Source organism: Lynx rufus, unplaced genomic scaffold (assembly GCF_022079265.1).
Source record: "Lynx rufus isolate CCGP_SWC_20201006 ecotype Redwood Valley unplaced genomic scaffold, mLynRuf1.p SCAF_12, whole genome shotgun sequence".
Taxonomy (NCBI): domain Eukaryota; kingdom Metazoa; phylum Chordata; class Mammalia; order Carnivora; family Felidae; genus Lynx; species Lynx rufus.
In genome coordinates, this window is record NW_025814826.1 from 43,030,461 (window position 1) to 43,056,232 (window position 25,772).

The 25,772-nt window shown below is 35.6% G+C and overlaps 1 protein-coding gene across 2 annotated transcripts in view; it reads right to left on the reverse strand.

Moving 5' to 3' along the window:
- CSMD3 (CUB and Sushi multiple domains 3) overlaps positions 1 to 25,772 on the reverse strand; it is a 1,257,946-nt gene that overhangs the window by 701,662 nt on the left and 530,512 nt on the right. For both annotated transcript variants that reach the window (XM_047073797.1, XM_047073796.1), the window contains 2 exons: positions 23,774 to 23,851; positions 15,737 to 15,824 (listed from right to left, as the gene is read on the reverse strand). In XM_047073797.1, coding sequence (XP_046929753.1) covers positions 15,737 to 15,824; positions 23,774 to 23,851 — 166 coding nt within the window. The remainder of the gene's footprint in view (positions 1 to 15,736; positions 15,825 to 23,773; positions 23,852 to 25,772) is intronic.

The following is a 25,772-nucleotide window of genomic DNA, read 5'->3' on the forward strand; positions in this document are numbered from 1 at the left end:
TCTTACAGAAAATAGATCATTTTAGTTGCGCGAAGTGTATTTTTAAAAAAGGGATTTTTAAAAAGCTACTATTCTCTTAAAATAACCAGTTGCTTGAGGAAAACTGTTCTTCCAAATGCCTCTACCCTTTATCAGTCAGCAATATAGCACATGCTATTCTCTCTTCCTAGAATGTGATATTGCCAGTCTTTTCCTACAAGAATCCTACCCATACTTCAAATGGATTTTCATCTTCCTTGTTTTCCTATAACTTAAATCCATGCTCTCTTAGCTCATATGACTTGAATGATATTCAGTTGTGTGCTTTCTCATATCACCATACTGGAATTTATTCTATTTCTTGAAGGCAGACACCATTTTTTTTTTCACCATCAAGCCAAAAATGCTTAAGAAAAGCTTGCTGACTTGAGTTTGAGCAAACCTCCATTGCAACCTTCCTCTCGTATTATGTTTTAAGACCAAAGCAATTAAGGCTTGCAGTGTTGTCCATATGGAAATGTGTTTCTGGCATGTTTAAAAAGATTCCTTAAAAGACATATTACGTAGATCTGAAAGAGTAATGGAAGCATAAACGTTCCATTATTTCTTGGAGCCCAAATTGCTCAGAACAATGTTACCATATTAAAACTAGCCCCTTAAAATAATCTATTTTAACTTGTATAAATATATAGAAAAACAGTGGGGCTAGATTTTCGAAAGTTACTCCAATTGTGTTATCCAAGCTAATAAGACATTTAGAAAAATGTGATTTATGAAAATATTCAACATGGATAGGCAATCTAAAGAGAAAATAGGGGCACCTGGGTGGCTTAGCTGGTTAAGCATCTGACCCCTGATTTCTGCTCAGCTCTAGATCTCAGAGTTCGTAAGTTCGAGACCCAAGTCAGTCTCCATGCTGACAGTGCAGATCCTAATTGGAATTCTCTCTCCTTCTCTGTCTGCCACTCCCCCACTTATGCTCTCTCTCTCTCTCTAAAAAAAAATAAACTTAAAAATAAATAAATAAATAAATAAATAAATAAATAAATAAATGACAAGGCTTAGTACTCACACTATGCATACTTTCTGAGGAACTTAGCACTTTATCTATACTTGATCAACTTTTTTCTCATGGACTCCTTATTGCTAGAGAGGAAAATACAAGCTGCTATTGCAATGTTATGATAAAAATATAAACAAGAAATGGTGATTCAAGGAATAGTTAGAGGCCGCAAATAATTTAAATTGTGGTAATCTTTCACTGAAATACAGTTTAAAATACACATATTTTGAAATACATTAAAATATTGCAACTAGAAAATAATTTTTGATGAATAAAACTATTTATGAATAAGGCAAGTATTTTGGCTTGTGTAATGTGGGAATATTTTATGTATACTACTTTCCAAATCTATAAAAATGAGGTTATTTCATGTATTTTATGCCACATATTATTAAATGACAAGTTTTTGAAATATCAAATTATAAAGAAGAATATTAAGAATGTCTTCTAGTGATGTATCTTCTTGTGATATATAAATGATAAAAATAACATAACATAAAAGCAAAATTCAATGTCAGATCTGTCATATTTTTCCATGCTGCATTTGGATAGTTACTCAGATTTAGTATTCTATAACTTCCATATAAAAACAATGTTTTATTGAGTATATGGATTTTTATTAAGGAATTTCCATTGTTATCATGGAAATGCTATGTGACCTAGACAAAGTGGAACAAGTGATGTGAACTTAATTATGTAACAGGAGATGGATCATAGTAATGTAGTAAAATGGGAATAAGAGGAAAAAATAAGAAATAAAACACAAGAAGAAATATCTGAATAATGAGCTTTTTTGTTTAAACAATATGGGTAACCTAAAGGAGAGGCAAGTAATTTGGGGTAGGAGAAAGAAGGAAAAGACCTATCAAATCACTGATAAATCAAATGTAGAAATAGAAGAAAGGACTTATATATGCTGTAGACTAGATTAGCATTTTCTTTATAAAAGGTTTTTTGTAGAATTATTAATTATTCCTAATTGTATTACTTCATATTCAATCCATAAAGAAGTTCCTTGAGAGTTTCAGTTCAAAACCCTGAAGTAGGAAGATCCTTAACTCACCTCCTCCCAAGGACACACTGGGTCAACAGCTACCTATGCAACAATTTCCTCTGTAACAAAACAACAAACCTGGGGGATCCTGGGAAGATGGCGGGGTAGGAGGACGCTGGGCTCACCGCGCATCCTGTTGATCACTTAGATTCCACCTACACCTGCCTAAATAACCCAGAAAACCGCCAGAGGATTAGCAGAACGGAGTCTCCGGAGCCAAGCGGAGACGAGAGGCCCACGGAAGAGGGTAGGAAGGGCGGCGAGGCGGTGTGCGCTCCACGGACTGGTGGGAGGGAGCCCGGGTGGAGGGGCGGCCTGCCAGCCAAGCAGAGCCCCCGAGTCTGGCTTGCAAAAGCGGAGGGGCCAGACGGAGTGTGTTCTGACAGCAAGAGGGACTTGACATCTGGAAGGTTATAAGCTAACAGCTCTGCTCAGAGAACTGGAGGGCTGGAGGACAACAGGAGGGAGAGTTGTTGAGCCCCAGACAACAGAGCTCAGCTTGGCGGGGAACAAAAGCGCTCGCCAGCGCCATCTCCCTCACACATCCCCCAGCTAAAATCCCAAAGGGAACCACTTCCTGTCAGGGAACTTGCTTGCACCACGCAAACATCCCACCCTGTGCTTCTATGGATCCGTCCCTCAGGTGGGTCTGACTCCCTCCTGGTGCCATAGGGCCCCTCCTGAAGCAGATCTCCGAAGGAAAAGTGAGCTAAGCCTGCCCCTCCAGCCCCTGTGCACCTTGCCAATTCACCCCAGCTAATATGCCAGATCCCCAGCACCACAAACATGGCAGTGTGCAAGTAGCCCAGATGGGCCACGCCACCCCACAGTGAACCCTGCCCCTAAGACAGGGGAAGAGAGGGCACACACCAGTCTGACTGTGGCCCCAGCGGTGGGCTGGGGGCAGACATCAGGTCTGACGGCGGCCCCGCCTACCACCTCAAGTTATTCAAGACAGCACAGAGGAAGTGCCCCGCAGTCCCGCACCACTCCAGGGACTATCCAAAATGACCAAACAGAAGAATTCTCCTCAGAAAAATGTCCAGGAAATAACAACTGCTAACGAAACTGATCAAAAATGATTTAACAATATAACAGAAAGTAAATTTAGAATAATAGTCATAAAATTAATCACTGGGCTTGAAAATAGTATAAAGGACAGCAGAGAATCTCTTGCTACAGAGATCAAGGGACTAAGGAACAGCCAAGAGGAGCTAAAAAATGCTCTCAATGAGTTGCAAAATAAAATGGAGACAACTACGGCTCGGATTGAAAAGGCAGACGACAGAATAGGTGGACTAGAAGATAAAATTATGGAAAAAGAAGCTGAGAAAAAGAGAGATAAAAAAATCTAGGAGTATAAGGGAAAAATAGAGAACTAAGTGATGCACTAAAGAGAAATAATATACACAAACTTGGTACTCCAGAGGAGAAAGAGAGAGGGAAAGGTGCTGAAGGTGTATTTGAAGAAATAATAGCTAAGAACTTCCAGGATCTGGGGAAGGAAAAAGGCATTGAAATCCAAGAGGCACAGAGAACTCCCTTCAGACGTGACTTGAATCGATCTTCTGCACGACATATCATAGTAAAACTGGCAAAATACAAGGATAAAGAGAAAATTCTGAAAGCAGCTAGAGATAAACGTGCTCTAACATATGAAGGAAGACCTATAAGACTCATGACCCATCTCTCTACTGAAACTTGGCAGGCCAGAAAGGAATGGCAGGAGATCTTCAATGTGATGAACAGAAAAAATATGCAGCCGAGAATCCTTTATCCAGCAAGTCTGTCATTTAGAATAGAAGGAGAGATAAAGGTCTTCCCAAACAAACAAAAACTGAAGGAATTCGTCACCACTAAACCAGCCCTACAAGAGATCCTAAGGGGGATCCTGGGAGACAAAGTACCAGAGACATCGCTACAAGCATAAAACCTATGGACATCACAATGACTCTAAACCCATATCTATCTATGATAAAACTGAATGTAAATGGACTAAATGCGCCAACCAAAAGACATAGGGTATCAGAATGGATAAACAAACAAGACCCATCTATTTGCTGTCTACAAGAGACTCATTTTAGACCTGAGGCCACCTTCAGATTGAGAGTGAGGGGATGGAGAACTATTTATCATGCCACTGGAAGTCAAAAGACAGCTGGAGTAGCCATACTTATATCAGACAAACTAGACTTTAAATTAAAGGCTGTAACAAGAGATGAAGAAGGGCATTGTATAATAATCACAGGGTCTATCCATCAGGAAGAGCTAACAATTATAAATTTCTATGCGCCGAATACCAGAGCCCCCAAATATATAAAACAATTACTCACAAACATAAGCAACCTTATGGATAAGAATGTGGTAATTGCAGGGGACTTTAACACTCCACTAACAGAAATGGATAGATCATCTAGACACATGGTCAATAAAGAAACAAGGGCCCTGAATGATACATTGGGTCAGATGGACCTGACAGATATATTTAGAACTCTGCATCCCAAAGCAACAGAATATACTTTCTTCTCGAGTGCACATGGAACATTCTCCAAGATAGATCACATACTGGGTCACAAAACAGCCCTTCATAAGTATACAAGAATTGAAATCATACCATGCATACTTTCAGACCATAATGCTATGAAGCTTGAAATCAACCACAGGAAAAAGTCTGGAAAACCTCCAAAAGCATGGAGGTTAAAGAACAGCCTACTAAAGAATGAGTGGGTCAACCAGGCAATTAGAGAAGAAATTAAAAAATATATGGAAACAAATGAAAATGAAAATACAACAATCCAAACGCTTTGGGATGCAGCGAAGGCAGTCCTGAGAGGAAAATACATTGCAATCCAGGCCTATCTCAAGAAACAAGAAAAATCCCAAATACAAAATCTAATAGCACACCTAAAGGAAATAGAAGCAGAAGAGCAAAGACAGCCTAAATCCAGCAGAAGAAGAGAATAATAAAGATAGAGCAGAAATAAACAATATAGAATCTAAAAAAAACTATAGAGCAGATCAATGAAACCAAGAGTTGGTTTTTTTGAAAAAATAAACAAAATTGATAAACCTCTAGCCAGGCTTCTCAAAAAGAAAAGGGAGAAGGGGCGCCTGGGTGGCGCAGTCGGTTAAGCGTCCGACTTCAGCCAGGTCACGATCTCGCGGTCTGGGAGTTCGAGCCCCGCGTCGGGCTCTGGGCTGATGGCTCAGAGCCTGGAGCCTGTTTCTGATTCTGTGTCTCCCTCTCTCTCTGCCCCTCCCCCGTTCATGCTCTGTCTCTCTCTGTCCCAAAAATAAATAAACGTTGAAAAAAAAAAAAAAGATTTAAAATAAAAAAAAAAAAAAAGAAAAGGGAGATGACCCAAATAGATAAAATCATGAATGAACATGGAATTATTACAACCAATCCCTCAGAGATACAAGCAATTATCAGGGAATACTGGGGAAAATTTATGCCATCAAACTGGACAACCTGGAAGAAATGGACAAATTCCTAAACACCCACACGCTTTCAAAACTCAATCAGGAGGAAACACAAAGCTTGAACAGACCCATAACCAGCAAAGAAATTCAATCAATCATCAAAAATCTCCCAACAAATCAGAGTCCAGGACCAGATAGCTTCCCAGGGGAGTTCTACCAGACATTTAAAGCAGAGAGAATAGCTATCCTTCTCAAGCTATTCCAAAACATAGAAAGGGAAGGAAAACTTCCAAACTCATTCTATGAAGCCAGTATTACTTTGTTTCCTAAACCAGACAGAGACCCAGTAAAAAAAAGAGAACTACAGGCCAATATCCCTGATGAATATGGATGCAAAAATTCTCAATAAGATACTAGCAAATCGAATTCAACAGCATATAAAAAGAATTTTTCACCACGATCAAGTGGGATTCATTCCTGGGATGCAGGGCTGGTTCAACATTTGCAAATCAATCAATGTGATATATCACATTAATAAAAGAAAAGATGAGAACCATATGATCCTGTTAATCGATGCAGGAAAGGCCTTTGACAAAATTCAGCCACCTTTCTTAATAAAAACCCTCGAGAAAGTCGGGATAGAAGGAACATACTTACACATCGTAAAAGCCATTTATGAAAAGCCCACAGCTTACATCATGCTCAATGGGGAAAAACTGAGAGCTTTTTCCCTGAGTCAGGAACACGACAGGGATGTCCACCCTCACCCCTGTTGTTTAACATAGTGTTGGAAGTTCTAGCATCAGCAATCAGACAACAAAAGGAAATCAAAGGCATCAAAGATGAAGTTAAGCTTTCACTTTTTGCAGATGACATTATATTATACATGGAAATCTGATAGACTCCACCAGAAGTCTGCTAGAACTGATACACGAATTCAGCAAAGTCGCAGGATACAAAATCAATGTACAGAAATCAGTTGCATTCTTATACACTAACAATGAAGCAACAGAAAGACAAATAAAGAAACTGATCCCATTCACAATTGCACCAAGAAGCATCAAATACCTAGCAATAAATCTAACCAAAGATGAAAAAGACCTGTATGCTGAAAACTAGAGAAAGCTTATGAAGGAAATTGAAGAAGATATAAAGAAATGGAAAAACATTCCGTGCTCATGGATTGGAAGAATAAATATTGTCAAAATGTCAATACTACCCAAAGCTATCTACACATTCAATGCAATCCCAATCAAAATTGCACCAGCATTCTTCTCGAAACTAGAACAAGCAATCCTAAAATTCATATGGAACCACAAAAGGCCCCGAATAGCCAAAGTAATTTTGAAGAAGAAGACCAAAGCAGGAGGCATCACAATCCCAGAATTTAGCCTCTACTACAAAGCTGTCATCATCAAGACAGCATGGTATTGGCACAAAAACAGACACATAGACCAATGGAATAGAATAGAAACCCCAGAACTAGACCCGCAAATGTATGGCCAACTAATCTTTGGCAAAGCAGGAAAAAATATCCAAGGAAAAAAGACAGTCTCTTTAACAAATGATGCTGGAAGAACTGGACAGCAACATGCAGAAGATTGAAACTAGACTACTTTCTCACACCATTCACAAAAATAAACTCAAAATGGATAAAGGACCTGAATGTGAGACAGGAAACCATCCAAACCCTAGAGGAGAAAGCCGGAAAAGACCTCTCTGACTTCAGCCACAGCAATTTCTTACTGGACGCATCCCCAAAGTCAAGGGAATTAAAAGCAAAAATGAACTACTGGGATCTTATGAAGAGAAAAAGGCTTCTGCACAGCAAAGGAAACAGCCAACAAAACTAAAAGGCAACCAACAGAATGGGAAAAGATATTTGCAAATGACATATCGGACAAAGGGCTAGGATCCAAAAATCTATAAAGAGCTCACCCAAACTGCACACCCAAAAAACAAATAACCCAGTGAAGAAATGGGCAGAAAACATGAATAGACACTTCTCTAAAGAAGACATCCGGATGGCCAACAGGCACATGAAAAGATGCTCAACGTCGCTCCTCATCAGGGAAATACAAATCAAAACCACACTCGGATATCACCTCACGCCAGTCAGAGTGGCCATAATGAACAAATCAGGAGACTATAGATGCTGGAGAGGATGTGGAGAAACGGGAACCCTCTTGCACTGTTGGTGGGAATGCAAATTGGTGCAGCCACTCTGGAAAACAGTGTGGAGGTTCCTCAAAAAATTAAAAATAGACCTACCCTATGACCCAGGAGTAGCACTGCTAGGAATTTACCCAAGGGATACAGGAGGACTGATGCATAGGGGCACTTGTACCCCAATGTTTATAGCAGCACTCTCAACAATAGCCAAATTATGGCAAGAGCCTAAATGTCCATCAACTGATGAATGGATAAAGAAATTGTGGTTTATATGCACAAAAGGAGTACTACAGGGCAATGAGAAAGAACGAAATATGGCCCTTTGTAGCAACGTGGATGGAACTGGAGAGTGTGATGCTAAGTGAAATAAGCCATACAGAGAAAGACAGATACCATATGGTTTCACTCTTATGTGGATCCTGAGAAACTGAACAGAAACCCATGGGGGAGGGGAAGGAAAAAAAAAAAGAGGTTAGAGTGGAAGAGAGCCAAAGCATAAGAGACTCTGAAAACTGAGAACAAACTGAGGGTTGATGGTGGGTGGGGGCAGGGGAGGGTGGGTGATGGGTATTGAGGAGGGCACCTTTTGGGATGAGCACTGGGTGTTGTATGGAAACCAATTTGACAATAAACTTCATATATTGAAAAAAACACACAAAAAAAACAAAACAAAAAACAAAAAAAATACAAAAAAGAAAAATGTATGTAGGCCAAAGAATTTTACATGCTTTTAAACTGTCCATCTGCAAAATTACTTAAAGCTATTTATATACATCATCAAATCAATTTTTTTGGTGTTCAACGCAATAAAAATAGCACTCATAATTTTTAAAGTGAAAAAAAAAAAAGAAAACAACAAACCTAAAGGCTGGCTAAGTGACCACTACACATCTTGCAAACTGAATAAATCTACATCACCGAGGGTAGGAGAAGCTGGGATAAAATGAATCCTACCCTTGGTGCAGTGACCCAAAACCAGGAAGAAACTCAAAACCCAGAGCTTCTCTCTGAGGATCAAAGAATTTGAACCTCACATCAGATATCCCAATTTTTAAGATATGGACTTGAGAGATGAGCCCTTCCAAAATGTCTAACTTTGAGAACCAATGGGGCCCACATCCTGAGACCTACAAGATGACAGCAATCTGAGAGGGAGGTTAAAGATCTCAAGTGCTCAGATTCATCTGCCCCAAGTCCCAGTTCAGAGGCAGCCACTGGTGACCAGTGTAAAAGTGAAAAAGGCTCACCTGCTTTATTAAAGTGTTGGCCTGAGGGGCAGGCATCTAATTTAACACACATATCTAGAAGTTTGTTCGAATACTCTCCTAGATGGAGACTGGCGGGTGCCATCTTCACACTCTCCTTTTGCTGTGCTCCAGAACACTAATATTTCCCAGAAGGGAGCTCTCACAAGCATATGGCACCCTGACCTTTGTGGTTATAATTAGGGGACACTTCTTATTTGCCTGGCTCTGAAGTCTAAGGGAGCTTACCCTTAGCCCCATCTGTTCCCATGAGACTGTAGCAATTGGTGCCACGCAGAAAGAAATTTATACCCCTGTATGACACCCCTATATTGTGCACATCTCTACATTGCCTGGCTCTGGTGGCCAGTGGGACTTAACACTTGTGGGTCCCACAGGACTATAAGCAATGGAGAAAGGGTTTATAACAGCTACCACCCCCAAGGCAAAGCAAGAGAGAAAAGAACTAGGTCTTTCTGTTAAAGAGGCCCTGAGTTGTATGTTTGGGGTCTGGGTTTTAGGGGCTACTACCCAAGGTACACTCCTTGATTGTCTGGCTCTAGTGGCTGAGGGTTTCATTACTGGGTCCACAGGACTGTGGCAATCAGAAAGATGTTTCTTGGCAGGCTACCACCCCTAGTACGCTGCACAAATGGTGTACTGAACCACGCCCTTTAGTCTTTCTGTAAAGGAGGACTCTCTACTTTTTCTTGAGGTATGGCTTGAGGGGAGGACTTCAGGTGTGGCCCATATCTATTGGCCTATGGAACTGCTCTCAGAGAACACAGGCTGTGGACACTAACAAAGCAAGTATAGAGAAAACATACCTCAACATTATATAAGCCATGTATGACAAGCCAGAAGCTACAGTGAAAAGTTGAAAGTGTTTCCACTAAGATCAGGAATAAGACAAGGATGCCCACTCTTGCCACATTTATTCAACATAGTATTGGAAGCCCTAGCCAGAGCAATTAGGCAAAAAAAAAAAAAAAAAAAAAAAAAAAAGGCACTGAATTAGAAAGGAAGAAGTAAATCTGTCACTATTTGCAGATGACATGAAATCTTATATAGAGAAACTCAAACACTCTATTAACCAACTGTTAGACTAACAAACATACTCAGTAAATTTTCAGTATACACTAATCACTATCAGAATGAAAAAAATAACAATAACAATAAGCAATTTCATTTACAATGGCATCAAAAAAAATAGCAAGAAACAAATTTAATCAAGGATGTGAAAGACCTGTATGTTGAAAACTATAAGACATGGATAAAAGAAAATAATGACTCCAGAACTACCCCCATTATTCTTCTGCTTCATGTAATTTGATGATCCAGAGCTGTTACCTGTCTGAAGTGTGTCTATTCAACTTTCATGCTATTCCAAATTTTTTTCTAGGTCTGTCATGCCAAGAAATCACTCGTATCTATAATCTTATTGCTGCCAAATTTAACAGTCTTCTGCCTCTCACTCTGTTTTTCAACCGCATTGACCACTCCTCAACCTCTTTTCAAGAACTTCCTTCTCTTGTTTCCCTCCTATTCCTCTCACCACTCATGAGCATGATTTGATGGCTCCTTGTGTTCCATCATATCTTCAAATAGCATTGATCTTTGGGACTATGTCATAGATGGTCTAATCTTTTTATAAGAGTCTAAGTGATGCAATCTACTCATGTTGCTTTAATATTATTTATAGTACCTACATGCTGATGGTTCCCAGCTATCTCTGAATTTCAATTACATTCAACTACAAATGTAATATATCCATGTGGAAATCTCTTAAGTCATGTAAATTTTAAAATCTCAAAACTGAACTCTTCATTTTTCCTCCTCAAACCTCTGGACTTCTACACTTAATTAAATATTATCATTTAGTCCATTCTCATGATATTCAATCCCATCAAATTAGGAATCACCTTTTATTTTTTCTTGCTTTCCACATCAAATTATCATTGGATACTGAAAATTGTATCTTTAAAGGCTTTCTTGAATCTGTCTAGTTCAGTATATCGCCATAATCCAAGTCTCCACCATCTTACACCCAAACTACTTTAGTCATCTTCCAGTCAAAATTTCTGTTTTCTTCAATCCATCTATCTAAAATATAAGGGATGATATACTGAAAATATAAATAAGATCAGGTCTCTCTTACACTTCTTTGTAGCTTCTTACTATATATAGGTGACTTAAAGTAGCCCAGGAGTGACCATGTTGAACCAGAGAGACCTTGATCAGCCTAATGGGAATAGGCATTAATAGATTTCAGTAGATATTTCCATGAAGGTACATTATACCAGTCATTGGATCTACTAAGGAAGTGCAAAAATCTTTGTGAGTGTACATGTGCGTAATCTCCTGATTTTTAAATGCCGCTCTGGAAAACAGTGTGGAGGTTCCACAAAAAATTGAAAACAGTTCTACCCTATGACCCAGAAATAGCACTGCTAGGAATTTACCCAAGGGATACAGGAGTACCGATGCATAGGGGCACTTGTACCCCAATGTTTACAGTAGTACTTTCAACAATAGCAAAATTATGGAAAGAGCCTAAATGTCCATCAACTGATGAATGGATAAAGAAATTGTAGTTTATATACACAATGGAATACTACGTGGCAATGAGAAAGAATGAGATATGGCGTTTTGTAGCAACGTGGAGGGAACTGGAGAGTGTGATGCTAAGTGAAATAAGTCATACAGAGAAAGACAGATACCATATGGTTTCACTCTTATGTGGATCCTGAGAAACTTAACAGAAGACCATGGGGGAGGGGAAGGAAAAAAAAAAAAGGTTAGAGAGGGAGGGAGCCAAAGCATAAGAAACTCTTAAAAACTGAGAACAAACTGAGGGTTGATGGGGGGTGGGAGGGAGGAGATGGTGGGTGATGAGTATTGAGGAGGGCACCTGTTGGGATGAGCACTGGGTGTTGTATGGAAACCAATTTGACAATAAATTTCATATTAAAAATAAATAAATAAAATGTACTCTAGAGGTTACCACACACAAAAATAAATAAATGTGGTTCCCATTTTTTAAAAACACTGTGAGTTTAAAACAAAACGTATCTTAAGTCCAGATTAGGCTGAATGGCTGCCAATTTGCTTTCTCTGTGGGAGAGATCTGGTTTTTCCTTATCTCCTTAGCTTCATTCTATGCTTTTCTCCCATTTACATTCGATAATTTAGACTCACTCATCTTTATTTTCCTGGAATAGCTTGTCCTCAGTGTGAGTCTTCCTTACTTATAGTCTAGATGCATAAAATTCTGGTATCAATGAGAGTAGAACCTTCTTAAAATGGGTGCATTCCCACCCTGACACTTTTACTCTCTCTTACAGATGCTTTGTTTTTTTTTTTTGTTCTGTTTTTTATGATTTCACAACATTTTTTTCTAAATTTGTGATGACAACTGCATGTGCCATTTAATTGTTTATTGTCTTTTCTGCCATTAAATTCTAGGAACTATGGAGGGCATCTACTATGTCTGCTTTTGTGTGTTTTATTTGTTCCTAGTAAAAGACCAGACCTGTAATAAGCAAATAACATACATAGATAATGAATATATAAATGTTCACTGAACTTCTTTTTCTCTATGTATCCCATTCTAATCATCCTGCAAGACCAAACTCAATGTTAACTTCTTATGACCCTTATCTCCTAGCCTCCTCTGTGTGTCCTTAACACTTTACACATTCTTTTTTTTAAATTTAAATCCAAGTTAGTTAACATATAGTATAATAATGATTCCAGGAATAGAATTTAGTGATTCATCAGTAACATATAACACCTAGTGCTCATCCCAACAAGTGCCCTCTTTAATGCCCATACCCATTTAGCCCATCCCACCACCCAACACCCTGCCAGCCACCTTCAGTTTGTTCTCTGTATTTAAGAGTCTCTCATGTTTTGTTTCCCTCTCTGTTTTTTTAATCTTACTTTTGCTTCATTTCCCCTATCTTCATCTATCATGTTTCTTAAATTCCACGTGAGTGAAATCATATATTTGTCTTTCTCTGACTATTTCATTTAGTGTAATACCCTCTAGTTCCAGCCACCACACATTCCTAAATTATAATGATTATACTATATTTTAGTCTGACTATGGTCCTCTTGATGCCTAACATCTATCATGGTGCTTAAAATATGATTACAAAGTAATCTTATAACTGTAATCCTCTACACTTGAAGGTAATTTAAATCACTATATTAGTCTATTTCCAATAAAACCAGAAATTTTTGCAAAAAGTGGGACCAAGTAAATATTCATACTAATAATTATTCTGCAAATCATATCATACTATAATAGTCACTAGCATTAATTGATCTTTGGGACAAGATTAAAAACTTTTAATGTTTATTTATTTTTGAGAGAGAGAGACACACACAGAGTGTGAGCGGCGTGTGGCAGAGAGAGAGAGGCACACACAATCCAAAGCAGGCTCCAGGCTCTGAGCTGTCAGCACAGAGCCCTACGCGGGTCTCGAACTCAACAAACTGTGAGATCATGACCTGAGCCAAAGTCGGCCACTTAACTGACTGAGCCACCCAGTTGCCCCTGAATACTTATTTTTCTAAATGTTTATTTATTTATTTTGAGAGAGAGAGAAAGAGCACGCAGGGGAGGGGCAGAGAGAGGAGGAGAAAGAATCCCAAGCAGGCTCCACACTCAGTGTAGAGTACTACAAGGGTCTCCAACTCATGACTGTGAGATCATGACCTAAGCCTAAAACAAGAGTCAGACACAACTCAGCTACCCAAGTGCCCCAATTGAATACTTATTTTGTCTCAAGCTGTATAATTACTACATGCATAAATCCTCTCATGTAATTTCCTCAGCCAATGAAATAAGTACTATTCTCATTTTTAGATCTTTGGAAATAAGCTCTTAGAGAACACAAGTAGTTTATGGCAAGAATGGAATTCAAATGAAGTTAGTTTGACTTCAAAGCCTAATGTAATATATGGACTAAATGGTCAGACTCTGGAATCAGGAAATAATAAGTTCAAATTTCAGTTCCATCAAATTATCTGCTGTGTAAACAGGGCTTTAGTTTTCTCATTTGTAAAGTAGGGATAAAATAATAAATACCATATAAGATTTTATAATAAATAAAGAAGACATGTAACAACAGAAAGTTGCTTATCATTTTGTAGTCTATAAAATATCACTTTTAATTATTGAGGCTGAGAAATTCAGTTGATTTTTAATAAAATCAATTTATTAAGATTAGAGTTTGACTAGATCTCAGATCTTTTAAATTTCTCTCGTGTTTTTCTTCAAACATTATCATTTATATTAATTATGGGGCTGAGTAAATTAAGTTCTGTATTTCTTTTAGAAAATTACAATTGTATTAATGTGAAATCATATATTATCTTTTCTTCTACATGTATAGCAAAATGTAATTTTAAGTCATCTTGAAAGATCCACAGGGACAAAATTTCCATAAATCTCTATTCTAAGAATGATCTCCCCCACAACCCCCTGCAGGGATATTCTTTAGAGTATCATTTGTCCTTTATACAAATAATATACAGAAGTAAAAATTGTAAGTGTGTGGTAGTTATAATTATGGTCATTACCAATATTTTTTTACTAAATATAATTTATTGTCAAATCAGCTAACATACAGTATATACAGTGTAGTCTTGTATATACTGAGTATACTGTATATACTGTATGTTAGCTGATTTGACAATAAATTATTTTGGGGAGTAGATTCCCATGTTTCATCACTTACATACAACACCCAGGGCTCAACCCAACAAGTGCCCTCCTCAATGCCCATTACCCATTCTCTTCACCCCCCAAGCTCCCTCAACTCTACGTTTGTTCTAAGTTTCTTACGGTTTGCCTCCCTCTATGTTTGAAACTATTTTTTTCTCCTTCCTTTCCCCCATATGTCTCATGGATATTTTGTAAAAATAAGTATTTGTGAATGTTAGTTAAATTATCATTTAATGTTTTACAGGATTTTTGGTATCTTTTATTTATAAAATGCTACAATCAGAGGACTACTAAAATTTCAAGATTTTTTAAAAATATTATTTGATAGTTATGCAAATTAATGTCTACCACAGAATACTACTTTCATTCTCTTGGTTGTTAGTAACTTAATTTTGAATTAGTAAAATAAGTACTAATTTTAAGACGGAGATAAAACATATTCGTTTATGGGTACTTCTGAAAAATACTTATGTTTATAGAATATTTGCAGGAAGATTTCATAGACAGTACCTCATTTTTTTTAATGTTTATTTATTTTTGAGAAAGAAGTAGAAAGAGTGTGTTAGAGTGGGGAGGAAAACAGAGAGAGAAGAGGACAGAGGACCCAGAGTGGTCTCTGCACTGACAGCAGTGAGCCCACTGTGAGGCTTGAACTCACAAACCACGACAGCCTGGCAATACCTCATCTGAAACTCACCAGTATATGTAGTAAGTTCGATTTACATGTTACAGAACAGGAAACTCAGGCAGACAGAATTCAGTGACTTACTCAAGATCAGACAGCCATTAAGCAGAATTTGAATCCTAACTCATGTCTTTCAAATCCAAAGCCCATGATTGTTCACTTACTACATGACAAGAAATTAACTGTTTAACTCCAGGAAAGTACCCTAATAAAGTTGGTATGTAATTAGACACTTTAAAGTAATGGAATATTAATAGTAACAAATAAGATCCAGCTACCATTGTTTTCAATCACCCAGTCTTCAACTCCATAGTATTATTCTTTAATTTTAAATTAAACAAACTTCAACAAAAATAATGAAATAAATAACATAAAATATTACCTAAAATCTGATCCAACTCTCTTCCCATTTTCTGGTTCTCCTGGATCTGGGCATAAATTGGAAGCTGTTTTGATACCTCCCTCATTTACTGTAACAACAGAAGAAAACAAAAGAATCAAAACACGTATGAATAGAAAATCAAGAAAAATGTTAATTGAAAAATTTACATAAAACATATGCTTATATTTTAAATAATCACTGTAGTTTATATATATAAATGTGAAATATAAATTTATAACCTAGTAATAAAGACAAAGCATTTTTTCTCTTAGTGAACCTATAAGTTTCATGTTCAACTTCAATGGCATACTATTCTGAATAGTAACACATTAATAGTTAACACTTTATTTTTAATTACTATCAAATTGTGAAGTCTCTGGGAATTCATTCCCAGGGTGTTAGTGCCAGAGTTTCCACTAATTATTGGCAGCAAAGAAGTCACTAACACTTATAATTGTGTCATTTGGGTACCTACTATTTTTAAGTTGCAATAGGAAAATAAGACCCTATGGGAAAAGTTGAAGATTATTAGCACTTCATATCTGATATATACCAAAGCAGTGTGTCCTGCCAATGTTAAAGTAAAACTATGGTTCTAATTACCAGGCATGTCCCTAAATTATGACATACTGCTGAAAACCAAATAATGGCTTTACCCTCTAGCCATTTACATGATTATGTTTCCCTAGCCATCATACACATTCTCAGCACTTTATCTAGAACACTCAATTATTGAAAGATTTCTTACTATTTTCAATGAGTGTGATCACAAGGGGTAACCAAATCCCCAAGACAGATATCTTAATGCAAACGAGTTTTAAACCTGATAGTTTTGAAATATGTGAGTGATATTGTTTCATAAATTCAATCTTGTAATGAACTAGAGAATAACTGCTACTTTGTTCTTTATCAACTTCTCTGCATTTTGAGGAAAGAATAGGACCTGAGTGGAGATTCCACAGAGACAAAAAAGCAAAATTTTACAACGGTTCTCGACCTACGCTGTGGATCCAATCCACTTGTGGACATTTCTTTAGGGATGAAGATGCTTATTTCTACCTTTAGATATTCTAACACAATTACCCCAGGGTAGGACCCTGGGCATCAGTTTTTTCCCTGGTTTGGTTTTCAGTAATCCTTAAGGTGATTCTAATGTAAAGTCAGTGTTGAGACCTACTGGTCTCCGGCATCATTTAGTTCAGATTGATCAATATGTTCAAACTGATTTATCAGATAACAAGATAACTATCAGATAATGTCCCAACAGTCATAGCTCTGGTAAAATTGTCATATTCCCAATTAGAGAGACATTTTCCATTTGTGTCTTTCATTCTGTAAAAATCACTTTCCTAAATATCCCCAGCCAATATCCTTATTGACAACTTTATTACATATTCACTGATCCCTGCAAAATATGTGATAGTTTTACTTTTTTTGGTCTGCTTACTTGCTATTTCATTCCCTTTTACTTTTTTTTTTATCATTCCCTTATTTTTGATCACTCTCTTACTTTAGACGACTCTCTTACTTTCTAGTGGACAAATTCAAAGGCATTGGCCATGGTTCTCTACATTTTATATTTCACTCATGGCTTGAAAAAATTACCTCTTTGCTAACGAGTTCCAATACATGGTTTCATCATTTTTTCCCCAAGCTCATTCTTCCTCCTTCAATGATCTCCTAAGTAACTCCACCAAAATATCCAGCGTTACCTCTTGTGCATGCTCAGATCCAATCTAATCACTGATGCTTTTGTACACTCCATTATCATTCACCTCCAATCCACCTTGAGTACTAGAGGAGGACTAAACTTCCTCAAACAGTTTTTATTAATGTTCTAATCTCCTATGATTTGAGATTTCTACTATATCAGTTTTATTTCCCACTAGTCACCAAGATGCTTCCATAACTCAATCCAAGCTTTCTAAATCATTCTGCAATTTTACTAGTTAGCCATGTTCACCCCATGCTTTATTTATATTTTCTCCAAGTCTTCATGTTTTCCCTTTCTTCCTCCTTAGCTATCAAAATTCTGTCTAGTTTTTAGACTCAGCCCAAGTCCCACTTTTTGCAAAATACAATCCCTAATTTTTCCAGATTATTCTAGTCCTTCAAATTACATAACATTGGAAATTTTATGTTTAGTTTTTAAATTATTTATCATGTTATAGATTAGTAGTTTCCCATTCCTTAGTCATACATACAAAGAGATTATATACTTGATAAAGACAAGGGGAAAACAATTATTTTAAATACACCCACAATGCCTAGATAGGTGTTAATAACCTCTGAGTAAATATGCCCTAGTAGTTTAATTAACAACAATATCTGGTGTATTGTTTTCAATGAATCAAGTATTTTCTATTGGAAGCACTCTCTTATCTTAAAATAGCTTTTGAAAAGGTTGGGGTTTATGTTATTTAAATGTGGCTTTTTGACATGGAATAGATATAAAGAAAGGAATGGCATGAACTGGGCTTACCTACTTTATTATAATCCAATGTATAACACAGATTACAAGTTCATTTAGAAGTGATCTATGAATACATTATTAGAAAATAAAAATTTTTTAATTCATTTTTTCCATTTCATCATTATTACCTCAAAATATAAGCCTGTGTTAATATAAATTTAAAAAGTAGCTAATGCTTAACAGGGTACTGTGTCAGGAACTATTCTACATCATTTATCAACTCATTTAATATTCACAACAATCTAAAGGGTAGTTACTATTATTACACAATTCCTACAGGTGAGGAAACTATGGCAGGGAGAGGTTAAAAATGTTTCCAAAGTCATATCTGTTAGTTAGTGCCTTAATCTAGGTTTAAACCTTGGCATATTCATTCAAAAACTTCTATTGTTAAACCTGAAGCCCTCCATCCTGTCCAGAAATCTCACTAAGGCAAAATGGCATCACTAATTAAATTCAATCCTCTTTACCAAATGTTTTATCTTAAGATGCAGTGCACATACATACTTTTTACCAATTCACTTAATTAATTCATGTATTTTATTTATTTATTTATTTATTTATTTATTTATTTATTTATTCAGTTTATTTGGAAGTATCCTTTAAACCACTGTTTTTGATTATCTGCAATAGGGGAAAGACTTTCCAATTTAAAATGTAAAGATAACGGGAGAGCTTCTGCATGATACATGTATTTAATACTCTTTAAAACATTTAAACTAAAAAATAAAGAACAAAGTGTATGACATCTTATTTCTCTGAAATATAGATATTTCATAATTGCCCACAGCTAGTTATACCAAGACATTCAAATGTAGTAGTTTTTATTCAAAAGTTGCTTTTTCTACATAATGCTATTTAAGCAATTGGACAGATCTATCCTGTTTACTTCTTTAAATGTGAGCAGTAATTCACAGAATGGTAAGAACAGGAGTGCTCTTTAAGAGTTTAAGTATGGGGCACCTGGGTGGCTCAGTCAGTTGAGCGTCCATCTCTTGATTTCAGCTCAGGTCATAATCTCACGGTTCTTGGGACTGAGCCCCGTGTCAGGCTCTGCACTGAGAGCACTAAGCCTGCTTAGGATTCTCTCTCCTTCTCTCTGTGCCCCTCCCCTGCTCGCACTCTTTCTCTCACTCTCTCTCAAATATAAATAAATAAACATTTTTAAATAGTTTAATTACATGGACAGGGTGTTGCCTCTTGAAAAGAGTATTGCTATAGGGAATATTCTTTTTTCTCTGATCTTTAAGGATATTTATTATACCTATTATTATTATTATTATTATCAATGCAACATGAGTTCTTTGTCACACACGAAAGTGGATAAAAGAGGAGAGGGCAAGTTTTACAGATTAAAAAAAAAACAAATGGATTGTAATTTCTCATAATACTGAAGTTATGGTTTTACAGGTTTATATGGGTTTATAAATAGGTTACAGTAGTCTTAATTAATTTACCACAATATTCCATGTTTGAACTTAAAAACATAAACTTAGCCAACATAAAATTATAATAGCCAGCATGTCACGAAATATTCTACATCTTTTACATGTATCAACTCATTTACTCTTCCCTACAATCTTTAGGGTAATTTTTTATAAGCAATTTATTTCTGAGATTCTGATTTTATATCACACAGAATTTACTCCAAAAATAAAAACAAATAGATTCTATATAGAAGTTACCTCTATGTCACCTCACACAGCTGGTTACATTGCCACTTTTCTTAGACTCTTTTTTTTTTTATTAGATTTTAAAATTTTATTCCACCTTGTAAAATACAGTGTTTTAGATCTTGTTCTGAAATCAACCATCATGGACGTTGGCAGAATGTTAGTTTATAGTACTATATAACCTACAAAGAGTTGACTCTTAACTCATTTAGCTTCCCAATAAAATGTTGGATCCTTGCCAGCTGAGACTATATTTTATTCACTCTTTTACCTTCTTAGTATAGCATGGTGCTACCTTGGAGAAATAGCTCACACAGAATTGTAGAATGAATAAATAACATGAAATGAATGAAAGTATGGATTTGAAGATAAAATAATTATACATTATGAGAAGCTTAGAGTCTCTTCATAATTCCAACTTAATACTTTAGAAGAACTAGTAGAAAAGTTAGTAACACTACTAGTTCATTAGTGCAACATTTTAAAATACAAAAACAGGGGCGCCTGGGTGGCGCAGTCGGTTAAGTGTCCGACTTCAGCCAGGTCACGATCTCGCGGTCCGTGAGTTCGAGCCCCGCGTCGGGCTCTGGGCTGATGGCTCAGAACCTGGAGCCTGTTTCCGATTCTGTGTCTCCCTCTCTCTCTGCCCCTCCCCCGTTCATGCTCTGTCTCTCTCTGTCCCAAAAATAAATAAACGTTGAAAAAAAATTAAAAAAAAAATAAAAAAAATAATAAAATACAAAAACATGTCTTTACCTTTAAAATTGAAAAAAAAATCAATTTGTTTTCCATTTGCTGACAAACCTACCCTTTTGGGTGAAAAAACAAGGGGAACAACAAGGGATGGATAGAGGTTTTGGAGTTTGGATGTTAATTTGGAATAAGAATCTAAGTTAGCATTTAAACACCCAAATGCTCCCCATGAACACTACTGCCGTCTTCTGAATCTGTTATTAATTTGTTTCTTAGTTAAATTTTAAAGGCACTACTGTGGGAAGACGTGCTTTGGCAATGTGTATAGATCAGTCCTCCTCGCTGATGCTCACTTCTGACAGTTCCAGTAACAGAATGGACTGTTAAAAAAAAAAAAAACCCACACATACACACAACTTTTTTGTTATTTTTTTCATTTGAAAGGTTTATAGGAGATAAAAATTGTCTCCTTTAAAAATTATTTGGCCCATGGGGCGTCTGGGTGGCTCAGTCGGTTAGGCGTCTGACTTCGTCTCGGGCCATGATCTCACAGCTCATGAGTTCGAGCCCCGCGTCGGGTTCTGTGCTGACAGCTCAGAGCCTGAAGCCTGCTTCTCATTCTGTGTCTCCCTCTCTCTCTGCTCCTCCCCTGCTTGTGCTCTGCCTTTCTCTGTCTCTCAAAAATGAATAAATGTAAAAAAAAATTTTTTTAATTATTTGGCCCTGTGTTGAAAAAATGATATCAGAGAGATGAAGACCCAAATGCTTACTTGTTAACCACTAAATAATAATGACAAAAATTAAAACAATATAATCCTTTTCTATAAACAACCATAGAGAATGTAGTTTTGATATTAGTTAGGAGCTATTTGAAAAAAATGCACTGAAATGAAATGTCATATAATGCTGATGTATTATTTTGTGACTATAAGAAATTGGCAATACATAATTTGTTTTTATTTGATTGTGATTATTTTAAAGAATGTAAAAAATCACAATATTTTCATCTTTTACATAAAATGTAATAGATAAATGCAAATTATGCTTTAAAATTATGAAATAAATTAACATTTATTGCTTCACGATTAACTTTTTTTTTTCCTCATTAACTTTTCTTCTCCCAATTTTAAAACCAATATTCTTTAAATAAAATATTTTTAAAAGAATTAGGTTTTTTCTCTGGGGTACCTTGGTGGCGCAGCTGGTCGGGCATCTGACTGGATTTCGGTTCAGGCCATGATCTTATGGTCTGTGGATTGGAGCCCCATGTCAGACTCCACACTGACAGCACAGAGCGTGCTTTGAATTCTCTCACCTTCCTTCTCTCTTCCCCTACCCTGTGTGAATTTCCCAGGACATCTGAAAGCTCGGAGTATGCAACACATAACATTTGTATAGCCAAAAGGAGGAAAGGGTGAACCAGCAGAATTTATAATTTTACTTAGAATTCCAAAACAAATATACTGGCCAAACATTAGAAAAAAGGTAGTAAACCTACTATTTAAGTCTGCAAAGACTTAACTTTTATTTCATATTGACATGATGAAATTTGGTAGGTCAGAATATTCATCTAATAACTTCTTTCCATTTATATGTCCTATTGTAGGAAAAATGCCTTTCCAAAATGTTTTTAACAATTAATATATGAAAAATTACTCTAACACTATTTATTTCCCTGAAATGGGTAGATATGTTTTTAACCCCCCAAAATAGAATAAGAAATTATAATTATATAGCTAAATACTTTGTCATGAATTATTTAGTGCTTTGTAAAATGTAATCTAATTTGATCAATGATTTCCTACTTATATCTGCTATTTTTGGCTTAGTATTCTCAAATCTAACAAAATGTAAAATCCCATTTTAAAATTATTACACTTTAAAATGTTTGATCACATACAGGCTCTGAGTTTTTTTGATAATTGATGTAATTGCTCAAATTCTGTCATTCACCGTTATATATACAAGTCATTAAACATGAAGATAAAATCCTTTTCTGATATAACCATAATGAACAATCATTGTTAAAGAAATAGCTATAAACTCATTTCATCAGATTAATTGGAACTGAATAAAATAATAATGCTAAAATATATTCCTGTTAAAATATAACATATGCTATTTTAATAATCTTATTAACTATCAATGTATCATTAGAGAAGTCAGATGTGTCATGAATGGTTTCTTTCAAAATTATATATATATGTGTATGTGTATGTGTGTGTGTGTATATATATATATATATATATATGCACGATAAGGTAGAAAATTTTTTCAAACTGCTATTGATTTATAATACAAATCCAAAAAAAATTTTGTTTATGGTAATATATATGATTGCCCTAATTCAGTGATTCTTAATTTGAGATTCAAGGATGAACTTCAGATGATCTATAAATCCATGAATTTTTTTTAAGTTTATTTTTATTTATTTTGAGAGAGTGATAGAGAAGCAAGTTGGGGAGGGGCAGAAAGAGAGGAAGAAGGAATCCCAAGCAGTCTCTGCACCCTCCACACAGAGCCTGATGTGGGGCTAGAGCTCGCCAACTGTGAGATCATGACCTGAGCTGAAGTCAAAAGCCCAACTCTTAAGTGACTGAGCCACCTAGCCATCCCTAAATCTCTGAATGTTAAGCAAAATTGTGTATAAGGCAACACATAAATAAGTGTATTTCAGGCCACCTTGTTATTTTCAAGAGAAAGCAAAAGTTAATTCTATAGTCAACTAATTAATTTACAAAAGAGTTGACTTAAAGGGTGTGGATAACTTAATTTAAATTGAGGATATATTTTTCTCTTAAATGAAAAATTACCATTAAAAGAAATTTTTTCCCTAGAAAAATAATTATGTCAAACAAAAATCCTTATAAGAAATCACCAGTTTAAAAACTATCACTATTTTTTTTTTTAATCTCACATCCTAGAATTACAAAACTAGAATGCTATCAACATACTAGCTCAAAGAATTTTTTTATGTCTGAAACAGCGTCAGCTTGGGAGCTCCCCACATCAATCCATTAACTCAATACACATTTAAATACAAGAAAATATTGAATAATAATCATGCATGTTATATAGGTATTAATACAGTTAATTTGGTAAATACACAAACATTTTAAAAGAACACACACAAACAACACAGACACCACAAACTTCACTCTTGCACTAGAGAAAGTAACAAAAAAGGAGTACACTCACAGATAGAAAACTTGTTGCTGTTGTCTTTCCCTGGAAACAATTTAAATCCTCTAGATTTAAAATCTATGGCCTTTTTCACTAGTTAAGAAAACAAACAAAAACATGTATCAGGATATACAATTTTAAAATAAAATTCAAGTTAACAAATTTTGTTAGCATTGAATTATCCAAGTTAAAGAAACTGCTTTCTTAAGCCTGACATAGGGTACCCAGAAGAAAAAAAAAAAAAAAAAAAAAGAAAATACAGCAATATAATCACTGAGTAGTAAAATACCAAGCAGTACAGAAAGAGTTTAAGTGTTCTATAGGGAAAATCCTGGATATATGGGTAGATAGGTTTTTAAAACTATGCAAGTTTTTAGAGGAGAGCAAAATACTACCAGTTTATTATAACTTCAATCCATCAAATTTTATGGAAAAATTAAACTAGGAAAATAAAAATACTGAGATATTATAAAAGTTTGAAAGATTTAATGAACTTGGTTCTTAAACTAATATATTTTTTAGGTAATTTAGCTTAAGTGGAATATTAGGATACATTTAAGAAAATGGTATAATTGAAAAAACTTAATATATATTATAGTATTTCTGCCAATAACCATTTTCTTTCATAATCATTGCCTTAACATTATGATTGATGCCCATCCACAATCTATAAAATTTATAAACGTGAACTACCTCTATTTGGAGTTCATCTGAAATATTGCTATTGTTTTTGATATTATGATATTGAAAGCCAATATCATAGGAGGCTGGTATATTTCCTGTGTATTGTACTAAAATAGACATGACTAGATTTACCTAAAAGATAAATTCAATGAGGTAACTGATATATTTTAAAAACATTTTTTCAAGTATTTTGAATGAAGGAAAAGAAGTATTAGTCTTTTAAGAAGAATAAATTACTAGATTCACTACAGTTTCTATGTACTTTTTAAGTCATAAACAATGACACCAAGTGAAATAAAGGAAATCTATTTAATTGAAACCCCACCCGTGAAAAAAAAGTTATGCAACCTGATCTAATATTTAAATATCAATTCTTTTTAAAAAAACAGCATGAATAAGAATGCAAGGTATATATTTAACTTCTTCAATTATAATTTAGAAATTTTTACATATTGCTTTTTATAAGATTTATAGGCTAGGGATTATTACATCAGGCAACTAGGTTTTGTTCATGCCATGGATTGAAAAGAAGGAAAACTGACTTTTGTTAGATGGCTTAAAACAACCATTTCACAAATTCTTATCTGCTATTTTACCCACTTAGTTCAAATCATGAGTATTTTATTGGTTTTGAAACATTTTAAGGTGATTTATTTCCTCAAAATTAGAAAGGTAGAGATAGGGTCTGATGAGTTACTGGAATATATAGTTATGGACTAAATATACATACTGTTATAAAAAATAAGGAAATGACCAGTAAAGCAAGATTTGAGACCTGATTCTTAGCAAATTATTAGTTGTGTGATTTTGGACAAGATTCTTTTTACCTCAGTCTCTTCTCTCAAAATAAGAAGCTAGGGGTAGATGACAGCTCAGCCATTTGACAGTTCTGAGATTCTTATCAAAAAAAGAAATAACCACCTCTCTCTCTCAAGTCATGCTTCTGTTGTAATTCTTTTCTACACCTCCATCCCCATGGTGAGCCAGAGGTTAATTCTACTGGAGTATTCAACTGCTCTAAATTTAGCTCTCCCACTTGTGAATTTTCCTGCTTTCTTAAAATTCTTCTTAATAAAATGGGCATTTTGTGTTTTGAGGCATATTTCTGGATAATCCCAATCCAAACACAAATTGTAAGTAGGAATTCTAACTCTACCTTCCTCTGCATTATAACATTTGACTTCAACAACTGCAGGTGAGTCTGAAGATTTCATGAGAATTTTCACACAAAATTTGGAATTCTTTGAGAAATAAAGATAAATAAATGAAACAATTGTAAACCCAGAGGCGAAAATTGAAGACAGTTCAGAGGATGAAAAAAGATCACTTC